This window comes from Falco peregrinus, chromosome 2, assembly GCF_023634155.1.
Source record: "Falco peregrinus isolate bFalPer1 chromosome 2, bFalPer1.pri, whole genome shotgun sequence".
Lineage (NCBI taxonomy): Eukaryota > Metazoa > Chordata > Aves > Falconiformes > Falconidae > Falco > Falco peregrinus.
The window spans coordinates 33,854,527-33,879,470 of record NC_073722.1 but is presented as its reverse complement, the minus strand read 5'-3'; the positions used below and the strand labels follow the sequence as shown (position 1 = coordinate 33,879,470).

The window sequence follows — 24,944 nt, the reverse complement described above, 5'->3', positions numbered from 1 at the left end:
TAAAGTCCTCAAATTATTTAAAATTCATAAATCTGAAAGAGATCTTCAGGAGAGATTACTAATTGGAAATATGAGCTTATGCTAGATTACATTTTAGGGAAAGGACTGTTTATGTCTAATCAACTAAATGATTCTTGGTTATTCACATCATTGGAGCTAGATCTCTTATTTCTACGCACCCTTTTGCAATGTTTCTTCCAAAAGCTGTCTCTGAAAAGGCCATCTAAAGTTGTCTCTAAAAAGTAAGACATGGCAAAACTTTACTTTTCCTGTTAGGGGTTGGATTACATTCAATGTGCTTTTGGATTGAAGCTCCTGATTTGGTTTTAGCAAAATGAAATCTGGTTAGCCACAACAAAACTGCTCTGCAAGTGGGCTGAAAATCCCGGTGTAGAGAACAGCCTCTATGCATCTGATTTTTTTCTAACTTTTATTCAGGTGCTCAAGCAAGCCTCTTCATGTAACTTCTTGTGTACCCCACGTTGTCTATAGATACATGCATCTCTGAAGGCTTCTAAAAGAAGGTCTGATTTTGTAATTTTAAGACACCAAAGTAGATATGTCCCTTTGAAGGCTTTCAGACAATTATGAACCATGTGTGTTGTAGGTGTGTTTGGTCCAGGGTATAAAACTATTGTCTGAAGGGAAGTTTCCAAACTACATGGTGTGGATAAAGCAAAACCAACTTACAATATTGATCATCTCCTATTGCGCTGCATTACTTATTAATGGAGTATAGCATGAATGAAAAGCCCTGGATTCTAGTTTGGGGTTTTGGTTAGTTTTTGGGTTTTGGTTTGGGGGTTGTTTTGGTTTTTTTCCTGTCTCTTCTGCTACTGCCTTTACTTCAGTTCTCCTGATTTTATTTCCAGTATGGAACTGTGAAGGCCAAAAATATTTCTAAATTTCAGAAAAAAAAATTTTTTGTTTATACTGATAGCAAAAAATACTGCTGATTAAGAATTTTGAAAGAATCTTAATTGAATTTCTCTTTTGGAAAAGATGCTAGTTTGAGATAGAGCAGTACAGCTGGTTATGTGGGGATTTGGGGAAGGAGCATTAGATATCTGCTACAGGATGTTTTTTACTGCTTTTAAAAATATATGTTGCTTGCCAATCTGAAACAAAATTCACAAATATATTGATCTCAGATGTTATACAGCCTGATAGTTGTTTCTCAAGAGCTCACTACTTGCTCTTTTTGCCAGTTTCAGTCTTCCTTGCACAAAGCTGGACATACTGTCAAACATTTGATGTTATGGGTTTGGAATGGGTTGGAAAATGAAATCACTTAGGTAAAAACTAAATCTGTTTGGCCTTCATTGTTAAACTATGTAAGGCTTCTGGGTTTTCTTTGGCATATATTGTTTTGTAAAAGACCTACTTAGTGCAACATAGATAAACTTATTTGACTATTATTGCTGCGTCTTTTTCTTCAATTACAAATCAGTTAAGCTAATAAAATAAGCTTCATTGGAAACTGACTGAACTGTAATGGTTTAAATTATTTTCTTGTATGTTCTTCTGTTATACACAGTACTAAATACATATGGCAGATTTTAAGTTTTGGTTTTTTGGTTTGGTTTTTTTTTTAGTGATCTTAGTGAAAATCAGATTCAAGCGATACCAAGGAAGGCATTCCGAGGAGCAGTAGACATAAAAAATCTGTAAGTATTTTCCTTCATCTTCTATATATTCTGATGATAAGGCTTTGTCAGTACAGTGTCTTTTTGTTGTATCAGATATGTTTTTCCTGAGCACTTTTATAGCTGCTCAAGGAATCTGCATAAAACCAATGCTTACCATTTGTTTTGTCAAAATACTTTAAAGAATCTTAAGCATCCTAAAATTGCCTTATATGAAATCTAAAACTTTGAAATGAAGTTAAGTGCAACGAGGCATTATAACTATTTGTTTATGGTAACCAGAGTTTAATATTTGAATGTCAGGCTATTTTAAACATTTTGTTTTCATGTGGAAAAATCATTTTGCCTTGGTTCTAAGTTTGCCCTTTGTATAAAAGAAAGAAAAAAATCATGCTGTTAACTAGTTTTGCTAGTGTTTATATTTGTACTTGTGTGACTACTTTTCTTACACAGTTTTCTTCTATGGTAAAATAAGTATTTTATGAAAAGACAGTTACTTACTTTCCTGGAGATAGTAACCCTGAAGTTCATGGGCAGGTTTTGAATTCTTATGGCTTCTAAATGTGAAAATATGTGAGTTCCAAGACAAAGGAAAGCAGTGACTTTTCGACTCTCTATTTAGAGTGATAGATCAGTTTAGTGGACTGAAAGAGCTGGAATGACTTGAAAACTGTGATAAAGTTGTATAGTACAAAATGTTTAGGTCATACACTAAGAAGCTGTAACCCCTGCTGTAGGCTGAGGGCTCATCTTTTATAAACAACCAACAAAGAGAGGACATACACTTGTGGGTTCCAGAAAGACTATGGAGCTGCCAGTGTGATGCAGCTGTGAAAAAATATAATTGCTATTCTATGTGGCATCAACAAAAATAGGGAAGTATTAGGGCATTATATGAGGTTTTAATGTAATTTCTATTGAAATGCTTTTTATTACTTGAAGCTGCCAGTGTCACGAGAAAGATGAACTTTTTAGTTGTACTACTTTGAAAATGGAGTGCTCAGTGATTACAAAGGGGATGACACGCTGTTGTTTCCCCAGGAGGAGGCAACTGGAGGGGAAACCCTTTGCATTTCTGTATTCCTATGGTGGACTCCATTCTACTGCCCGCAGCACTGCAAACAAATTGGTTAGGGGGACTCTTTTTCAAAGATATAACAGAATGCCCAAGAGTTTGTTCTACTTGATATGATACTTAAAAAGAATGGGTTGTTTTTTCTTATTTAAACATGTTTGTGATACAGTTCTTCCCCACAGTGAAATCCTACCACATCTCAGTGGAAAAACTATTATGTTCAAATCTATTGTGTTTTAAAACATGCAAGCACTACTCAAAGTAGCTTTGTTACTTTGTTTAATGGATGTTTTATGAGTTTCTACTCAGAACTGCTCCCATCATTTCTCATGGTCTAACAGAGACTTGGCTACAAGGAGAAGCCTGCATTTTTCTGCATGATCTTTTATATTGGAAAATGGATACAGCTTCAGAAAGGAAATTTGATAGTAAAAATAACAGCATCATTGAGAGTATTCTAGTGGCAGAGCAGTATTTTAAATCTACTCTTTAAAACCTCTCTCTTTTGGGACATAATTTTAAAAAAAATCATAAAAGCCATAGCATTGTCATGAAGTCCAAATCATATCTGTGGTATATATTTTATCGTGATAGCATATATGCTACAGATATCCTTTATTGGTGATCCCAGAGAATGAAAAAAGAGGAAAAAAACCCACCAGACCCCTAAACTGAAATCTTTATGATCCAACTGCAGTTGAAAATACTAAGAAATATATTTCTCGGTCTTGTAAATGTTACTTAAATTCCTACAAGGAAGAGCACCTTATATTTTGTGAGGTATAGGCGTGAGGATCAGAATGATGAGTGAGTTTGTGGGGTGAGTTGAGTGGATTCTAGCACACATTTATGTAACTAGATCAGGCTGGTTTGCCTTCCCAGAAGCTTAGACAAGAATGAGATGTGAACCCTAGCCTTCCATCTCACCTTGGACATTACACTTAGAGAAGGGTGATGGCAAGAATTTTGCTATTTTTATTTTTTGTTAAAGAAAGTTAAGGAGACAGTTTATAAGTGATAGGTATAGAAAACATCACTTTACAAACAAAGGAAACTATCAAGTGAACTACCTGTAAGGAGGTTGTAGCAAGGTGGGTGTTGGTCTCTTCTACCAAGTAGCAAGTGATAGGATGAGAGGGAATGGCCTCAAATTGTGCCAGGAGAGGTTTAGATTGGATATTAACAAAAATTTCTTCACTGAAAGGGTTATCAAGCATTGGAACAGGCTGCCTAGGGAAGCTGTTGAGTCACTATCCCTGGAGGTATTTAAAAGATGTGTAGATGTGGCACTTAGGGAGATGGTTTAGTGGTGGACTTGGCAGTGTTAGGCTAACCATTGGACTCGATGATCTTAAACATCTTTTCCAACCTAAATGATTCTATGATTCTATGAAAGAATTTGCCATCTATTAGGGGATTAACCTAACATTCAGGAACCAAATATTTGTATATAGTTAAGGAGAACTGTCATGAACAGAATTCAATATTTGTTCTAATTTCCGCATTTCTTCTGTAATTGCCCAGTTAATGCATAATGTTAAAAATGTTAACCAAACTTATGGAAGAGATAGGTGAAGGCACAAAGAGTAAAGAAACTTGTATTAAAACACACTATAAAGTCAAGATTTGCTTTGTGTAACAACATTAATTACATCAATTTCAATATAAATTAGACTTTAAAAAAAAATGCAATGATTTATACCCATGCCATACAGTAGCTTTAGTAAACCGTTTCAAAGACATTTAACAAGTCCTACAGAACTTGACCTCATTACATATTTTACGTTCCTGAATGGAGACTCACCATTCTTTCACTCCCCTTCTGAATCAAGAGTTGGAATATTTTGCAGAACATCTTATTGTATATTCTGGTAGTCTTTGCAGAGCAAAAAGGAATTAGGTATTAACTCAGATTATCTAAAGGAAATTGCTTCCTTTAAGGTTGATGATACCCCTATGATCTTTTGATTTCCTGCTCATATGTTAGCTCTAGAGTCCTCTTGGTGTTTCTCAGAACTGGTCTAGTTTCCATAAAACATGGCCATGGTATTTCCTTCCTGGACATCTTCTTAGTAATGTTCACAGGATAGATTCTGTAGAAGACAAAAGCAAAATAGGGAAGGCATTACAAGAATTAATAACCCAGGCTATCTGCCACACTCTCATAATCAGAAGAATAAAAAAACCCTGAAAAACCATTAGGCCCCACAAACCTACTTTATATCTAATTGGAATTTCCCATTTTCCAACTTGTTTCTTGCCTCTCATACTACAACAGAGAAGAGTCTGGCTCTGCCTACACCCTCCCTTCAGGCCATTGTAGGCAGCAATAATAAGATAGCCCCTTTTCCCTCTCTTCTTAAGGCTGAACAAAGACAGTTCTTGCAGACTCTCCCCAGCGGTCACCTACTCCAGGCCTCCCATCTTGGTGGCCCTGGTTGGACTCAGCACAGTCAGTGTCTTGTCTTCTACTGGGGAGGCTGAAACTGGATGCAGTGCATGGATGTCATCTCACAAATCCCAGACAGAGCATTCTGGATTCACTCTCACCAATACAGCCCAATTGTTGATAAACTGGTTCAGAAAAAGCAACAAAAAAACAGGGAAGCTTATTTTGTGCAGGTTCCCCAGTCTGGAAGCCCGGTGTCCAGTATTTTAGCAGTTCACATGTAGGAAAAAAACCTGGCTGCTCTGCCTTGAAATCTTGATTTTCCTGTTTAAGGGCAATGACTTGAAGAATAATTCACACTTAGTATAGCTGCTGATCTGGAACTTGACAAAAATTAAGGTGGAAATTCTGGAAATATAATTCTGATAGTTACTCCTAGCTTGCTACTTTTTCAAGGAGAAAAATAAGAAGTTAGTTTCTTCCGAGGACACAGTGGCACCCACTTTTTAAAAAAATAAATAGAAATTATCATATAAGTTGGAAATTAAACACAGGGTTTTTAATATACATGTTAATGATGGCTTCATAACCCTTCCTGGTGATGCAAGTACTCACACTGGATATGAAATTTATTTAAAATCTCACCAACCTCAGGAATTTTATTTGTATTTAAGATAGTAAGAAAATGTTTAGCGGCCAAAATTATAAATTTGGATGGATTGTTGTTTGAATCTGGTTACTAGGAAGAAAAATAACTGTAAATAACAAGCAAACAAATGTGAAACACCACTGAAAGAACAATAGTGCTATGCTCAATTTTTGAGAAGTAGGTTTTGGCTTCAGTTTGATGATTTTTATCGAATTATAATATGACATTTCCATTTGAAGTATGTAAAATTTTCTAAGATTCCAACTCTCTTCCACTACGTAATCAGTATTTGGCAGAGGATGGAAAGGAATACACCAACATCATGGCAGAATTAAGATGCTAAATATATGCAACATCAAGTGATACCAAAAATACCAAGAAACTTTTTAATTGTATCTCTTGCAAGTATCTTATGCCGTTTGTCTTGCCACAGTGTAGCCTTACTTTCAAATCGTGTCTTCCTCGGTGCCTTTGTGTTCATTTGGTTTCGCTTTTTCCCAACAAGTGGTGGACACTCTAGCTGTCACCCAAAGGATGAAGGCTGCAGGGCAGTGTAGTAGCTTCACAGATCAAATTGGCTGGGAAAATGGAAAATTAGTGAAGAGAGAGGCAGACACCAACATCCAATCAAAGACCATCCCATTACGCTAAACTATGTCCAAAACCTTCATTAGTATTACTTGATGTTGCCTTGATGCCTCTTTTGTGCTGATTGTGAAGGAATTAGAACTGGTGTTGTCACTGAAGGCGTGACTGAATTTTGTGTTAATCTTTGTTGGCAATGATTGGACTTTTTCTGAAGTTCAATTTTGTTAGCAGTCAAAAAACACAGAGTCCTGCTGAAGATGTTCTAGTTGCTGATTTCTTCTCGGATCATGCACAAAATTCCACTACAGCTGGAAGTATATTTTTCTGCTCATCTGTAAAAGTGCTATCCAAATGCATTGCTTGTCAAACCCATGCTTTAATAATTTAGACTTGGTGTATTTTTCATGTTATTATGGTCTTGATACTGTTCGTCTTCTAATTGCTAAATTGTGTTGTTGCTGTGAAGTCATACTGATGTGACTTACATCAGTAACTTACAGATTTTTCATTCTGTGTTCATCCCCCTTTTCACAGCATTCTTCTGTTGAATTTTGATTTTTTTATTATTATTACTTTGCTCATGGAAGATACTAATGAGTTGAGCCAAGTAGAGTGCTAAACAATTTTGAGGGAATGGAGCGAGTGAACTGTAGATCTGTTCTCCCTTTTTTTCTAGTTTATTCAGCAAGTATGCCGTAGCTGGAGTTATTGCAAGTCCTGCTTTTTAATTTTGGGATAAAAGAAGGTGGTTAATCATTTGCTATATTATGTATATTAGGAAAAATATTATTCATTGAAAATGTTTTACAGGGAAAATTTAATAAAGAACAAAATGAACTTCATTTTTTAAATAAGAACAAGTATAAAAAAAGCACTTGACTTCCAGAGGAAAGAATAATCAGAATAAATAGTAAGTCATGGGAAACAAACAGTTCTTTGAAGTTTGATAAAAACCTTTGAATAAATTCTTACATTATTTTGTTACATCTTTCTCAACTAATGCCTCTGAAATTATTGATTCCTCTTAAAATTGAAAAGTGAATTGAGAAATAGGAAACTCAGTTCTGTTGTAAAAAATACAAAGTGACACTAAAAACAGTGACTGTTCCCAAAAGTTGTGTTGCAGTGATAAATATCATGCACTCTGTTCTTTTCCCAGGGTGAAATTTTAATGATATGAAACCCAGCATACAGTGCTAAAACTAGAAACATTTTCTAGATGTTTTACTGGGGAGGAAGCTCCTGTAGGGATCTAGAAAGGCTTCTGACTTTTCCTGATGACTTCTTAAAAAATGTTTACTATTAAGGTGATACAAGTGGAGAATGTAATTGTTTCTCAACACAGGAGAAGGTGGTAAAGCTGCACAGTACCTCTCTTGCATGGGGTCACAAAGTGTTGTCAAGCCATGAAGAACAGGAGAGTGAAGCAGGCAGATTGACTGAAACTGCCCCAACTTTTAACATAGCCTCTAGGAATGAGTGAAGAAAGTTTTCTCTGTCAGAGTCAGTTTAACAGGGTTTTTCCTGTATGAGGGCAGTAGTTTTCAAATGTATGCAACATCTTGTTAGTCATTAAATGCTCTTCTTGTGGGATGACAAGGTTTATTTTTAGATATTTATTTATCATTGCCTGGTAGACAACATATGCTAAAAGGGAAGAAAATACAAGTTAGCAACATGTTTCTACAGTGTAAGATGTATCAGCAAAAACAATAAATAAAAAATACTTTAAAGCAGGCATTTTCTTGTTAGTTGAATGCTTTTTATTTAGGTTTTACTAGTTCTTATAGCTGAACTCACATAAACATTAACATTTTAAATAGCAGTAGATTAATAAGTATATGAAATACCCAGAGAATGCAGCAGATATAGGTGCAAAACCCAATTAATTCTCTGTGACAATGGAAAGATTTTGATTGTGACCGCTGCTGTTTGGCATTTTATAAGCTCCACAGGAATGGCACTGCTGAAGGTAATCAACTGCTTTGTGGAAGGGGAGGCAGGAGCAAATAGTGACTTTCCAAAAGGATGGAGAGATCCCACATAGAAAACACCCAAAATGGAGATGGGGCGGGGGGATAGATGATAAAGAAATTGGGGATAGGGGAAGGATGAGGATGGGCCAGAGTTGCTGGTCCATGTCTGATCACTTTCAGTTCTCGGGGTGCTTTAATAGTTTGAAAAGAATAAAAGAAACTCTTAGGGAGGGAAAAAAAAGAAAGCTTTCTAAAGTGGATTTAGAATTACTGGTATGCTCAATAACTTAGTGATGAGAAAAGTTTCATTATAGGATTGTAGGTTTTTATGTGTGGTTTGAAAGCCGATATGCTAAAACCAAATTATAAAACATAACTTAAATTTAGAGCAGTATGTGCTTTTTTTCTCTAGTATTCTTACTTATGTCTTAAATCATAGCACTCACACAATTTGCTATCAGGAACCAGCCTTATCCAAAAATATTCATACTGCTTCAGTATATCTATTAGAGGGACATCATAAGTTAATGTGAAATACTGTCTAACTTTCTGTTTGGATTATATATGCATTGGATATCTTTACCCTAACACAAATATCATAAATTGCTATTCAAGCCAGACACACAATCTTCAAAGTCGTGTACCATTCATAGCATAAAAACCATATATCATGCCAATTGTTCTTCACGGTGTGTGTCTGATCGGTTTATATCATGGTCATAACGGATGGAAGATCATCTAAAACATAAAGATGGTAGTATCTTTCAAAGACAATAATTTATAAAACTAGGACATATTTCTCTTTTCCCACCAGCAAAATTCCCTTCCCCCAAACTAAACCCAACTAATTAATTCAGTGCAAACGAAGTAACCTTTCTGGTAAGAAGATTAAATTAAAACAACTCACCCTTCACTAAGGTAGTGGTCATGGTGACTCATTAAGGGAAGAAGTCCAAAAGTTTTCAGGTACACCATGACTGCTGCCAGTCTAGTGGAAGAAATCTGCCTTTCAGTTTGTGTAGGACAAGATTTGCTCAAGTGCTTTCTCTACTGTTAAAAGATTTTCCTTTGTGTATAATATGGATGATTTAGAAGAAGCTGTGTCAGCACTGATTTATACATTGACAGCTAAGGATAATAAGATATGGGCAAACATACAGCTCACCCTTTTACAGATTAACCTGCAGACTGCATTAGGCAAATTTGATGGCATTAAAAGATTTTTCCAATTTGTCTGGAAACAATTTCTCTTTTGTATTGTGTCAAGGGTAACATTTCATGCCATTGTACTAATTTAAATAGCTTTGATAAATTGTTCAAGAGGTTAGAGAGTGTTACTGTGTATGTATTTTACCTCTTTAAAATAAAAAAGGCTATTAACTTAATTGTTAAATGAAATTCATTAATAAAAATTGAAGGAGCCTGAGAAAGTAACACTGCAGCACTGGTGCTGTAACATTGCATCAAAATGATTAAATATCATATTCAGGAAATGATAGTTTGCATTTAGATTTCAGTACACAGAAGCACGGGCACTGTTACAGTTATGACAATATTTTATTCTTGCATAGTATTAATTCAGATGAAAAATATGGGTGAAACTAAAGAACTTTATAGAAGTTGGTACATTACATTCAACAGTGGGTGTGATGATTTATTAATAAAGTAAAACGTTATCATAGATTCAGAAGAATCGCAGAAAATGTTTTAGTAAAAGCCTCATTAGCCCTGCTAGCTAATATATAATTGAAGACAGAAGGGCAGAGTTCATTTGTATTTTGTTCATTTTCTTAGTGTTGTTCATACACATTTACTCATATATATTGTCTGACACTGACAAGTTATCGGCTTGGAGAAGATCTGGTTGTTTGAAGTGAGGTTGTATCATTTTTGCTTTGCAAGTCATGCACTGAAATGCAGATGATGTGTGGCAGTATTTATAGGAAAAGCTTTTGTCAGCAGAGAAACTGGGATTTTCTATTTGCATGGTTCTTAGTTTCAGCAGACTTTTTTAATTGGGCAGTGTGTACTGTATCAATTTTTGAATTGAAAAGGTAACAACATTCTTTACAGAAAAGCATGTAAATTTTTCATAACTTAATACTTAAAGATTTATAATGTATGGGATGGATTGCTGAGTTTTATGTCCAGAATTCAAGTGCTCCATTCCAACATCCTATCTGCATATAATTGTGGAGAGCACAGAGTACGTAGAAAACCATGTACTGAAGGTTACAACAGAAATACTAGTTTAATTTGGAGCAGAATTAAAGGAGATACATAACCAAGTATGTAAATACCTTGGGCACTATTTTGTCTACATACAGAAATATTCTAGAAAGCAATTCTTCTAAATCCACACACACACCCCACCCCCGCAGTGCCCCTGCACCTCCACCTGGTCCAGGCATGCAGGCATGCAGAGAGACCCCGAAAAGTTGTGTCTCCTGCCGGCCACTGCCACGGCAGGTGGAATTAACATGCAGCTGGGCTGCTCTGATAAATGGATTCTGTTAGGTCACTGAGGGGATGTGTGTGACATTAAGTGATTTACCGTCCTTTACCTTAATGAAATTGTTTCAGCAAGATGACGCTGAGAGCTTTTAATGGATAGCTTTTCTTGATGTAATGAAATTGCATTCCTTTGGCATTTAATATAAGGTGCAGTTATTATTTACTGGAGCTTTCCCAGCGCTGCTGTTTTGCGCAGACAGTTCAGAACAAAAAGGGATTTCTGTGGCAGCACCCAGGCCAGCATGCCGTGTGACAGTCTCAAGCTTACCAGCGTCTTTGCGAGGGTGTTTCAGCTTGCCTGGCCTAGCTCTGCTGGCCCTTCAGCAGGCTGGCTTTGCACCCAGCGCTGCCAGCGCTCATCTCCCTTAAGAATACCTTCCTAATCTCTTTAACAGACAACTGGATTACAACCAGATCAGCTGTATTGAAGACGGGGCGTTTAGGGCTCTGCGTGACCTGGAAGTGCTGTAAGTATTCCTTGTATCTCTTACTTGTAGCGGGAGCTCGGTATCTGGGGAGTGCTAATGTAAAAGCTTATCTAGGAGCTGCAGCCTGGTGTCAGGTTGGTCTAGTGAAAAGATGTCTTAAAATAATCCACTGTGATATGCTATACAATGGCAAAAAGATGTGGAGAGGCAGAGATATTCCTTTACTCTGCAAGACAGCCATTAAACAAAATTTAAAAAAACCAAACCAAAACAAAACAAAAAAAAAAAGCAGGTGGCAGATACTGTAAGAAAAAAATATATTTCCTTTCAAAATGGGGGGGGCAGTATTAATGAATCCAATGAATTTTGTAAATTATCCATCACTGTAGAAATGCTGGACATTTTCAGGATTGCCTTTGTTGTATACTCTGACATCAATTTAATCTTTCAGATGCCGTTTAAAGAACAATATTATATATATATATATATATATTTGACAATCTGGATGGTTTCAAAGAGGCATTTTTCTAGCAAATATTACCGTTATGTGTTAAGATATTTAACATGTCCACATAAATTGCTTTTTTTAAAACATTTTAAATTTTATGTGAATAAAAAGATACATATATATATGTCTAGAAAAATGTCTTTATGTCACTGAAGGTTAGTACTGCAATACTCCTTTGCATACTTTTTCTCACCGTCTTAGAGTAGCCATCAATGAGGTTAAAGGTAACAAAATTATCATTAGTGACCCCTGACCTGAAAATAGTTACTGTAATGAGCAAAGTGTCTCAGTTCCCAAAGAATCTGAGGCACAGGACACATTCCTAAAGTATCTGCTCTGTCAGTCAAATGTCATATTTTTGCTGGGCTTTCTACATTAAGAGAAGTGAAAGACTGTGTATCAGTGAGTTACCTCATGTTACTTTGAATCACAGTTGGTAAATCACTTGGGAGGGGTGAGGGACAGGTTTTTGTTGCTTTTGGTTTTGTGGGTTTTTTTAAGACTCTGAAGAAGCTTCTTTGGCAATAGATAGTGTCTGTATGTCCAAGAAACTAAAGAATATGTGAGCTACTGCTGGTAGAGTTTTTTGTTATTAAGCAATAATTGGTTTTACTTATGAGTGAATGAATCTGACAGCTAAATTTGATTTTTTTATTTTTTTACTCCATAATCATAGAATAACAAGCCTATTGTTAACTTTCTGGTATAAATCCATGTTAAATGTACTGTAGGTTCAATATTGCATCTAATTGCGAAGTTGATCAATTGTTGGTGGTCTGTCAGTAAACCTGATGTTCTGTGAGATTTTTATCTTCGGAACTCATAAATACGACAAAATAACTTTCCCAGTGATGGTTTAATCTAGTTATTATGGGTTTTAATATAAGATCTTCTTTACAAGTGAAAGTGTTAAATGTCTATTTAAAAAATAAGTATTTTCTGCATTGTTAATGGTTGTAATTTTTAGTGTTCTAAAAAGGTAATCCTTGGTATTTGAAGTCAGTGGTAAAATTTTCACATCTATTTCAATGAATGAAAAAAAGGGAAAAAAAACTGTTAAAATAATAGTCTACTGAAAAAGCAGGTAATTAGAATTTTCTGAATGAATATACATAGACTATTAGCGTGTTCAAATATATAAATGTTTGCTATCTTCAGTTATGTTATGTGATAAGCAATGATGTAAAGATTTAAGTTTTTTAAAAATGGAGACATATATTTCAAACAGTACTGAAGATTTTGTATCTAATTCAGCTTCCTTTCCAATTTGGCTTAAAGAATAAAAGATATGAATTTTAGACCATACTATATTCACTGAGTAGTAAATAAAACTACTTATTTTGTTTTCATTTGGACTTAATGATTCCATCTAAGCACAGAATGTGTATATTACTTCAAACTACAAGTATACTGTTTAGTGACAGTTTGAAATGTTTACCAAAGTAATAGGTCTTATATATTGGTTAAATAATTGCAGAATCTTAGAGGCTGTTAGTGTTAAAGATTACAAAATCAACCTGAGTTCTGGACAGTTCTGAAAGATGAAAGCAATTATAGCTATGATCCTCCCTATGAATTTCTGTGAAATTTTATTTACCCTTTTTCTCTCTTTTTTTTTTTTTTTTTTTTAAACAGAAAATCTGCTGTAGTGGGGAAACAAACCGTGGGACATTAGAACAAATAAAGTATCTAACAAATGAAAAAAAAGTCTTTCGGTCATCACATTCTTTGCAATCATATGTAACTCATAGAGAAAACGAGCTAATTTTTTTTAATTATATCTCTCCATTGATGTCAAGCATTTTCATCATTAGACAGAAATAGTTAAGAAAATTATTTAATTCCTTATGTATCCCTTACATCTACTCCTGATAGTTTTCTGTACCCTTGCAAAAAGTAAAGTAATAGCTCACATATAAAAAATAGCAAGGCAAACATCAAACATCTGAAATAGAGAATTAAAACATTTGTAGATACACCTTCTTTAAACAGCTAACAGCTATGGAAATATGTACTAATTTCCATTCCCTTCACTGAAAAGACATGATTTAAAACCTTGTAAGAAGTTGTGCAAGAAGAACTGTGGGAGCTGTCATATACTATGTGGACACTGTAAGAAAATCCCGCCAAGATTTACCGATTGTCATTTATTCATTAAGACACCTTTTGCAGATATACCCACTTGGCCATTTTTTTTGCTTCATTTTTGTTCTGTTTTGAAAAAGGGCATGATTCTCCCTTTTTCTTCTTCTTTTTATTTTTCTCTTCTTTCTTTATGTAGCCCTAAGAGCACACAGGGGAGATCCCTTATGCACAGTGAAGAAAACATTTAGGACATGGAATGAGTAAGCACACAAAGGTGAAATGCAGTACATTACAGCAGTAATTAACTGCTTGGTTAATGTGGAGGTGTATAGACCAATCCTGCTCGGGGTGCTGTGAATTTACCTTTCTGTGTTTCAGGATCAGAAAGTACTAAAAAGTTTCTTCCAAATAAGCATAAATCACACTTTAAAGAAAAAAAAAAGAAAAAAAAAAAAGGAAAATGTAAAACACTGTTTCAAAAGGGAAAAAAGGTTTGGGCAGTAGGACTTATTTATTAGTGTCATAGTTATATTCTTAAAATCTCAGAGCACATACTCTTTTTTACTCAAATGAGTAAGTTCTAAGTCAAAACTGTAAATTGTATCACTTGTTCTGGAGTCAAGCTTGTTTGTGTTTTATTTGCCGCCTAAAGGCAATATTTAGCTGTAGGATTGTTCATAAATCTTATTATCTTTACAAATTACACTTAAGGAGTATGACTGGTCTGTGCTAACCAAAAATTGGCTAAGATTTATTCCCAGTTGCTATCAAGTTCCAGGGATCTTGTCTAAAATTTAAATTATTAGTTTGCTGAAATATTAAAATTCGTGACTCCTTCCATTGTAGAGCAGAAACTCTCCCTATTGTTCATGCAGCTCTGGATCATCTATAGGAATCCTGTTCCATATAAAACCTAATTGCAGCCCATAGTTGTTTTCCTAAAAATCTTGAAAAAACAGGCAGATCTTGTTATTTGTATCCTCTGTCAACAAATATGGACTCTCAAAAGCTAGAAAGGGAAAACTGAGTCCTAGAATCAAGTAATTTTCTCCAAGAACTCTCGCTTTTACATCGGGATGACAAGCTTAGCTTGAATGCCCTAGATCAGGAGTCCTCAAACTACGGCCCGTGGGCCAGATACGGCCCCCCAGGGTCCTCAATCCGGCCCCTGGTATTTACAGACCCCCCGCCAACCAAGCAGCCGCAGATGACTGCCTGCCACTTCATCCGCGCGCCGGCCCCCTGTTTAAAAAGTTTGAGGACCCCTGCTAGATGTTCTCAACATTGGTGGAAGCTCCATTTGAGTGAATCATAGGTTACTGGGACCTCATATTACTTAGGTTTATTAAAACAGTCAAACCATAGTGTTTTACCAGGCATTGAACAGGGAGGAAAAGCATATCTAAAAGCTTGTTCTTTTTCCTGATACCTATCCCTAAACACAGTACACCAAGGTCTTCACTGCCTATACCTTTTTAAAAGTGTAGTAGGTATGATATAACTGTAACATGTTGATATGCTTCTTCCTGTATTTGCAGCACTCTCAACAATAACAACATCACTCGACTGTCGGTGGCAAGTTTCAACCATATGCCCAAACTCAGAACATTGTAAGTAGTCCCACTGAAACTGGCTGCCATTTTGTCGGTCCAGTATATAATTTTTATCTCTACCAATTTTTTTCAGTGGTCTACAGATACGTATATAGGCAAAAAAAAAAAAGCATAAGCTCAATTAAAAAAAAATATTGAGGTATCATGAGGCTGATGAGCATGAAATCTGTGTGTGCATGTATGGCGGCTAATTCTGAAAGGTAAAGCTAACAAGTGACCCCAAGGCTGATACTTCGGGCTCGGGTGATAAAAAAGCAGTTGCATCCTTTTCCATTAGCTTTTTTAGGATTTGGGATGAATAAGCCTATGAAAATGGTTCCATGGCCTTTTCCCAGCTGGATTTTCCACAGTGCTGTATTCAGTCACAGAAAAGCATCACCTTCTAGCAAAGAAGATGAAGGCAGGGGGGATTCTCTGTTATATATTACAGCTCTATAGAGAAGGAAATACATGGGTTTTGAAAGTCAAAAATTTGTTTTACTTTGAGCAATTGAATGGGTCACATTTCATTTAGGAACATGGAAGAATCTTTGATTGGATGTCAGATGTGATAAATGGGAAATCTTTATGCTTTTATTACTGTATTGCTAGCAGACCTAATTAAACTAAACTGGCTCTCCAACATTCTTTGTAACATAAAATTATAGCATCATCCGGTAGTGCTATTATAATTAAAGTTGTGTCAGCATTTACAATAAGGTCCCCATTTTTAGAGGTTATGACTTTCACAGAAGAACACTTCACCATTCTGAAACAAAACACAGTCAAAAGAGTGTGTATGCTAGTGATAGAGTGTGCTGTTATTTCTTTTGTATGTTTATACTGAACTAAGAATAAATGTATATTGTGTTGACTGGCAAAACCAGAATATATCAAGGTTTAGTCTGGAGACTCTCGTTCAAACAGATTTTCCAGTGAAGTGGGAATCAAAAATGAACAGGGTGTTTCTATCAGAGTTCAAGAGTAGCTCTTACTGTTCAGAAATTACTTTTACAAAGAGCCTGCCCATTTTCTTTTAAGCATGTTGGGTTACACAACTGTTTTGATATCAGTAGGGTTATTCAATATAGCATACCTTTCATAACTGAAGAAACTTCATGCAGGTGAGTAGTCCTGCTGATTTCATAACAGAATTGTAACTATTCTTATTTGGACAAATGCAAGGGTACTTAAACAGTGCTGGCCATGGGCTTTTGGTGTCCTTGGTTATATTTTGATAATAGAATTTCATTCCAGTTTTTCAGGTCTGAGACTTGAAAACATGAATGTCCGTAACTCTTTCAAATACAGTTTATATTCTGAACCACGAATTACAGTGAATCAAATTAGCAACAAAAGAAAATGGACACATAGAGTCCTAGATTATAGCTGTAACATCCCATTTGCAGTCAGAATATGCTTGTATAACCATATTGATTTCAGTGGCATTAGTTCTGATTTGCAATGGTGTTCTTGCCTACAGCTGGCCACAGATTGTACTGAATGAGTGTGCTGTATTGTGAGCTATATTTGCAAAGCACCTACCCAAGAACTGGTACAGAAAATACATTGCCTTTAATTTCTAGTTGTTTATGGGGGGGTGGGGGGTGGGGGAAGTGAGTTAAATAAAATCATTTCTTTATGTTGGTTACACATTTCATGTTGCTTTACAGATATTTTTTTAATGGATTAATTCGACTCCTTGTCTAAACGCTGATTTTCTTGCACTTCCGTTCCAGTTATTTGGTTAGGGTAGAGCGCATCAGCTAAAAAGGACCAAAATTACATTACTATGTTATGCATGATTCTGAGTAAGGATTTGATTTATAGCTGTGGGCATCCTTTTCTGTAGTTTGAGAAAATGTAAGAGCCAGAGAAAAGTAAGAGTCAGAGGAAAGTAATTTACCTAATTTAGTGAATGCATTTGTCTGATATTTTGTCAATGGCAAAGTGCTTTTTGCCATTTGGCAAGGCTCTTGTCTCGGAGCCTGCCAACAGAGAGGCAACTTACTTAATTCCATTGCTTGCTGCCATTTGGTCTTTTAATTTCAGGCATTGCTTAGAATGTAGGTCCCTAGGAGCCAAAAGCAGCTAATCCCCCTTTCTGTGATTAAACAAAAAGAGAGGAAATCAGAAAAAGGATGTGGAAGAAGGTGTTTTATATTGAGTTATTACTCTGTCTTGATTAGCAGAAAATGAATATGACTTGTTAAAGGGATTTTGCAGGCTGTTTCTATAGAGACTAATAATGGCCAGACTTACAGATATATCTAATTGGAAACAAAATCTTTTATTAAGTCTTTTTTTCTGACAGTATATTATCACTATAGGGCAATTTACTTGAGGCATTTTTGTCTTATTCACTATTTGTACAGATCTGGACTAAAGGCTCCCACGGCAGCTTTCAAGCTCTTGTATATTTACTTCTTGCTTTTAGACAAGAGAAAAGAAACTACAGATAGCTTGCTTTACTAGGAAGTCCTCTTTTTCCTTCTGATTAATTAGACCACAAATAAAAAGTAATTTTGTTGCTTGTATAGTTTTAAGTATTAGCATTTAACTCCCAGACTTGCAATGAAAGATGTGAAAAATGAATTCCCCACTTAACAATTTTTATTAATAAATTGGTATAGCTGCTTGCTGAAGTGGCGGCTGGGGAAACTAGTTGCTTTTCTGTTCGTTCTTCCTAGCTTAAAGGTACTGATGTGTTTCTTTCCATGCAGTCGTCTTCACTCCAACAACCTCTACTGTGATTGCCACCTGGCCTGGCTGTCCGACTGGCTGCGGCAGCGGCCACGGGTCGGCCTCTACACCCAGTGCATGGGGCCGTCCCACCTACGGGGACACAACGTAGCCGAGGTCCAAAAACGGGAGTTTGTCTGCAGCGGTAAGGGAAACAGATTCATGCACCAAGTCCTGTTTTACAACACACCTACCAACAGCTCATCAGTGATAGCTAGTGCCGCATATTGAGTTCTGCTAGCTTTTGCATAACCCAAGCATTAATGTTTATTAAAAAAATAAACTAATCATTTTTATTGTGATTTGTATCTTGGGGGGAGTGTGTGTGTGTGCTTCTGTCCTTACAAAATTTGTGTAAATGATGCATTCACATAGATTATATAACCTTCTAAAAGTATAATTATGGGGGGGACATACAGAAAATGAAATAAAAGGTGTACTGTCTGAGAACATAGGGCCTTTAGTAATAAGGGATTATTATTTTTTAACTTTACAGGTTGTTGCTTTTTCTTGTTATTTTCTGCAGTTTAAATAATCTGAATCGCTAAGTAACTTTCTGAATGTTATTGGCATGCTTTATTAGTGCATCAGGTTATTTTCTGATATGAAATAATGAAATGACTAACAGTTCGTTACTAATCACATTTTCTCTATTCAATTTTTTTTTCCTTTATTTGTATCTTCTAGATGAGGAAGAAGGCAAGTTTATCTTTCTTATTTAAATATTTTTAGACTCAGATTGAAAATTTTCTGTAAACTTTGTCTACTGTTTCAAGTTTCCTCAAAACCATTAAAAAACAGCTGGAATACAGCTCTCTATCTTTTCAGTGATTCAGCAGGGTCGTTTCTACTGACTGATATTCTGCAGAACCCCAGAAGCCTATTGCCAAGTATTCCAAAATTTTCACAGATCTGTGCTTTTAAAAGAGTTTTATGGGGAGCACAATGTTTTGTCCTTGTTAAACAGCCTCTGACATCAAAGTGTAAGGCACTTGCATCTTTGCATAGCAAATGCTAACAGTATTCTTACCATTAATTCTGCCTTTATGAACACTTAAAAGGGCTCCTAACAAGATCACCTCATGTACCTTATTTGTAAATGGCATGGCTGCAGAGCCCAAGGATCAAGAACAGTTTTATAACTTGGTCATTATAACCCTGATTTTGAGGAAGGGGAATAATCATGTTTTCTCCCTGGATCACTGTACTTTTATTAAAGAAAAGTAGGTGAAATATTTCCTGCCCATTAATACAGAAAAAGTAGTATGTGTTATTACTTTTTGTCAGCTGTTTGTATTTTGTAACAAATACATAAATGTGAAATCAAGTTATTATATTGTAAACTACTATCTCAAAAGACTAACCTTTTCAGTAATTTAAAACATGAGCAGTTATTTGAAGTTGTAAGAACGAACAGCACTGGCTGCAACTTACATTGTCAATGCAACCTTCCTATGTTAATATATGACATTAAATGTAATGAGAGAGAGATTAAGTTGTGGTTTCACAGTCAAGAAGGTTGTATTCCCCTGAGAATTTCAAAACAGTCAGCAGCTTTTTTTACCTTAACAAAAAAAAAAGAAGAAAAAAGGCTTCATGCCTTTCTCATCTCTTTGTGCCTTTCTGTATCATTACAAAACAGCAATTCTGTATCATTAAATTGATACAAGAAAGAGTGCATTCATATATTATAAAATGTGCAATCTTTCTATTTGCAGGAAAATATAATAAGTTGTTTACTTTCTAAAACATACCTAAATATGATAAGATTATTTTTAAATACAATTATAAATGCCAAGTTTGACATATAGCACAAGAGCTTGGGGGGAGGGGAGCAGGGAAGTCGTGTAAATTAGACACCTGAGTTAATAAGAATGCTAGAGTGTGGGAGCAAGAAGTCTGCTGAGCTAACACAGATAGTGAGAGTATGAGCTGTGAAGTCAACGTTGGATTTATTTTTAAATAAAAATGTCATAATTCCAAAAGTATCTGTAACCAATATGTAACTGAAGGACTGTACTCAAATAAGTAATTGAGAACAGATCATAACTAGCAGGACACCTTCAGTTTTTGTAACAAAGTTCATTCATTTCTGTTGACATGCATTTTTAATAGTACACAAGATTATGAAAATTAAATAAATAATTGACTTTTAAAACCACAGAATAAATAAAATATACCTGAAAAATGGCGAAGACACTGTCTTCTTTAATAAGACTTTGCAAGTTGCTGAAGAAGTTGAAGAATGATGTAATTCTAGCACAGTAACTGAGCATTTGTCTTTCATCTCTCAGTATTGTATCGACATGTTGCTATTATATGGGTATTTAAACTAATGCAATACAAAAGTACTGGTAGGATACAATGTTTATTTTAACAGTTCTGCCCTAAATTTTTTAAGGAAGTGTAAAATGTAATGTTTTACTGTTGAGGTAGACTGAACTACTGTTTGACTGTGTTGTGCAATTTTAGGAGAAACTTTTCTTTTGCAGGTCACCAGTCCTTCATGGCTCCATCCTGCAGTGTCTTGCATTGCCCTGCGGCGTGCACCTGTAGTAACAACATTGTGGACTGTCGTGGGAAAGGCCTCACTGAGATCCCAACGAACCTTCCAGAAACTATTACTGAAATGTGCGTAATCTGACTTTTTTTTTTTTTATGAACTTGCAGAAAACAGTTTTTTTCTATGTATTCATTTTTATTTATATCATAAATATAACATTCATTTATATCATACGTTCATGCATTATGTAGGGTATGAATTTTGGAATATACATTCCAATACAGTAATAAAGGAATTTGAAGGTATATGAAAATATTTAAGACATTTATGTTCTCTTATCGGTTAGTTTTGTATGCGCTACTCAAAATCCATAGTTAAAATTGCATTCTGAGTTGGTTTTACAAGAGTTTGGAAATTCTTGCTTTTCTGCAAGTGAGTGGAGTTTCACTGCAGGCTATAAACTCCATTGCTTCAGGGTTGCTCACTGTGCTGGTTTTGGCTGGGTTAGAGTTAATTTTCTTCCCAGTGAGTGGCCAGTTCGGGGCCATGTTCTGGATCTGTGCTGGAGCCAGCGCTGGTGGCTCAGGGAGGTGCCGGTGGCTGCTGAGCAGCGCTGACCCAGAGCCGAGGCCGTGTCTGCCCCTCACCCCCCAGCAGCGAGCAGGCTGGGGGGCACCAGCAGCTGGGAGGGGGCACGGCCGGGACAGCTGACCCCGGCTGGCCAAAGGGACATTCCGTACCGTATGGCGCCATGCTCAGCGGGTAGAGCTGGGGAAGGAGGAGGAAGGGGGCACATCGGCCGTGATGGCGTTTGCCTTCCCCAGTCACGGTTACCCGTGCTGGAGCCCTGCTCTCCTGGGGGTGGATGGACCTGCTTCCAGTGGGAAGGGGGGAATGAATCCCCCTCATTGCTTTGGTTGCATGGGTGGCTTTTGCTTTACCTATTAAACTGTCTTAGCCCACGAGTTTTCTTACTTTTACTCTTCTGATTCTTTGCTCCATCCCACTGTGGGGATGGTGACTGAGCGGCTGGTGGGGGGCTGAGCTGCTGGCTGGGATTAAACCATGACACCCACCTTTGGTCACTATTCATCAGACTCCCTATTAGAGAAGCATATCTTTGCATGAAAGATCAGCAACCTATACCACCCATAATAAGTGTCCTGCTAAAATGTTACCCTCAGAGGGCAATCTGAGAAGGCAAAAGTAAGGTGGTTGAATGGGATCTGTGGTATTGTCACTGTGTTGATACCATATATCTGTGGACAGAAGAGCATGCATGCTGATAAGGTTGTGTGACATGACATAAACAGCAGAAACATTTACAAAAAGTACAACCATGTCATAACTGTAGAGCAGGGTTGTATCAGTGGTGCAATAGGACCTGCAGGCCTCAAGGGCAATGTGGCTGAGAGGTTGTGTGAGCACAGAAGGAAAGTTACTGCTGCCTGGTCTGCAGGGCAGGGGAGGAACTAAAACAAAAGGTCAACTTTCTGACAAGACGAGCAGGACTTGGCAACATGAGGATCTCTCTGTGCTGGGGACGGTGGAGACAGTGTTCAGGAAGGGAGGCTGGGAGTTCCCTTTAGGGAAACAGTGGGAGAGTAGCTGTGCCAACAACCTGGTGAGAAGGGTCTGGCTAGAAGTAAATTACTTGGAGAGAGTATTCAGAATAAAAAGGTTGTGAGCACGTTGGTGATAAAAGATTATGTTAAGGATTTGCAATAAGGATGGTGAGGGGAACAGATGCCTGAAGTGAAAGGGAAGAGGTGTCCTGAACATACATCCTGTTGTACATAAGGATGTACATTTTCTTGAAAGTTTGAAAACAGGCCTCCACAATGAGATTTTACAAGAGGAAGTAGAACTTATCAATTTTAAGGCAATCTCATGGCTTGTTGATACCTGACCTGTGTTTTTGAACTTCACAGAATTGGAACTACTGTGGTTGCTTCTTAGGATGTGAGTAATAATCTGTCAGTTCATTATTACTGTTGTTAATACTGACCTGGCTGACCCTACCTGATCCAATTCAGTCATTCTGCTATATAATACAAACACCTCTTCTACATTTCACCCCTCTCAGAAAAATCCCTCTGCTTGCAAATAAAGTGACTACTTCAGAAAATCCATGCATAGTGCCTAGGAAGGCTGCACAGTCTGTTTTCAGTATTTAATTGCTTGTATACTGTCTTTTTTAGTTGCATATGTACTTCTGTGTGCATAGAGGAGGAAAAATACTGCAGGAAAGAAGAGGGAGTGCATCTCAAACATTCCCCAGAATATTTCTGCTGCTAACCACTGGAGTTAAGCACTGAATAGTGATTACAGATACTGGAAGACCAATTCTTACATCATCATCTTCTAGACCTATGTAGTTTAGTAGGGATACATGCTGTTAACATCTATACTTCCTTGAGAAATTCAGTGATAGCAAGGGTGTTTCTAAATTTTTATTAAAGGTCATCACTCCCAAAGAAATGATAGGATGTGGTAGTTACTAGCTGACTTAATCCATTGTTAAAGGAAGTGAGCATAAGGCAAAGGCAAATGGGAATTTACAGAAAGGAAAGATGCTTTCCGCTAATTGGTCCACTGTACTTTCTATGTAAGAAATGCTGTTGAGTTTTAAGCATTTGACAGATTGCAAACTGAAGCTCAGTGATTCCTGCTAGGCTAGGCAGTGTTCAAATTCCAGAGTGAGGCCTTTTCACATTCTGAGATCTCTGATCCATTAATATAGATAAATATGTATGTGTGTGCTCATATAAATATGTACAGTATCTATACTATGCTACAGTGTATATAGTTGATAGTGATACAGCGCAAACTACCTGTTATCTCTCTGTATTTTATCTAGTTTGTAATGTTGGCTAAATATAATGCAGATCGCAGACTTTTGCACACTTAAATAACAACACTGATGCCATAAGACATGTGAACGTACATTTATTCAAAAGTGGGTGCAAGAAGAGATAAAACATTAGAAAGCCAAACTTTACTAATTAGTTTATATTAAACAGACACATACCAGTGAATGCCAGTGTGACCAGAAAACGGAACTTTAGTGATTGACTGACATTTTGAGTAAAGCAGACAGAAGGGCTGAGATATGATTTGAGCCAGTGGTAGGCTGCACTTACTGTACAGTGAGAACAAAAATTTCCAGCTGAGTGGAAGGTAAGGAGAGAAAGGTACAGGAAAATAAAGAAATAAAGTAAGACACATGAAAGGCTCTGAAAATCATGGAAAAACTGAGTCGAAGAATTAGAGTACAGGATTCTGTGAGTATTTTATGAGAATCGCGTGATCTTTGCTGCTTCCTTGTCAATAGTTTGAAGAGGAGTTGCAGTTTGACAAATATATTTTAATGGTTGTATGGGGAAAGCTTTACACTGTACTGGTTGCTTTGATGTGAGGAAAATAATGAGTGATAGTTCTTTTATTATTGTTATGGGTGGCAGGTATATTCACCGTCTTAGCATCAAAAAGAATGATAGATAGATAAGAGAATGAGTGGTTTATGGAATAAAAAAGATTTTACCATTATTGAAATGAGGGAAGCCTACGAGACTGGATCAAACCAGAAGTCCACCCTGGCCACATCAGTTGTCCCTGAAGAATGTTTTGGGAACAGCAGTATACAACTTCAGAAGTAAAACACCAATAGGACAAATATTTTCCTTGCTCCCAACGTGTGTGTTGGTTCATTTTCTGAAACCTGAAAATCTGCATAGCTTTCAGGAAAAAAAGGTTTTCTTTGAAACATCGTCTGCTTTAAATGCTACTGTGTTCTTAATCTTCATGTTATTTTAAGCTAAGAATTTTTTTGATTGAGGGGGTTGTGCTCAAAACCTTTCAGTTTAAAATATAGTCTTTTAAAATTTCATTAATTTTCCTTTGTTTTTGTGGAGGGAGGGAAAATGCATTCAGGTTCATAATTCGTCCTGCCATCTTCTGTTTTGCATGCCACTGTGATTCATCTCTTCTCTAAACTAACTGTTCCAAGTGCATTTGATCTTTTTGGATTCCAAACCTTCCATGTTTTAATTAATCTCCTCCTTTTTCTCTGAACTGTTTTTTTTTAAAATTTTTTTTGGCCTGCAATGACCAGACTTGGATGTAATATTCCAGATGGTAGTGAACCATCACTTTATATTAATGGAATTTTAGTTTTCTTTCCTTTGTGTTTTGCAACCTAATCCTTACTTGCTTTCTTTAACTGCCAGTACATGTTGCACCGTGTTTT

General features: G+C 36.4%; 1 protein-coding gene across 17 annotated transcripts in view; it reads left to right on the top strand.

Moving 5' to 3' along the window:
- The window catches only part of SLIT2 (slit guidance ligand 2), a 266,644-nt gene that overhangs the window by 151,177 nt on the left and 90,523 nt on the right, over window positions 1-24,944 (top strand). For all 17 annotated transcript variants that reach the window (XR_008746100.1, XM_055797553.1, XM_055797550.1 and 14 more), the window contains exons 5-9: window positions 1,596-1,667; window positions 11,233-11,304; window positions 15,397-15,468; window positions 18,174-18,337; window positions 20,685-20,823. Coding sequence is in view for 16 of the 17 variants with exons in the window: in XM_055797553.1 (XP_055653528.1) it covers window positions 1,596-1,667; window positions 11,233-11,304; window positions 15,397-15,468; window positions 18,174-18,337; window positions 20,685-20,823 (519 nt within the window). In the remaining variant the exon portion in view is untranslated. The remainder of the gene's footprint in view (window positions 1-1,595; window positions 1,668-11,232; window positions 11,305-15,396; window positions 15,469-18,173; window positions 18,338-20,684; window positions 20,824-24,944) is intronic.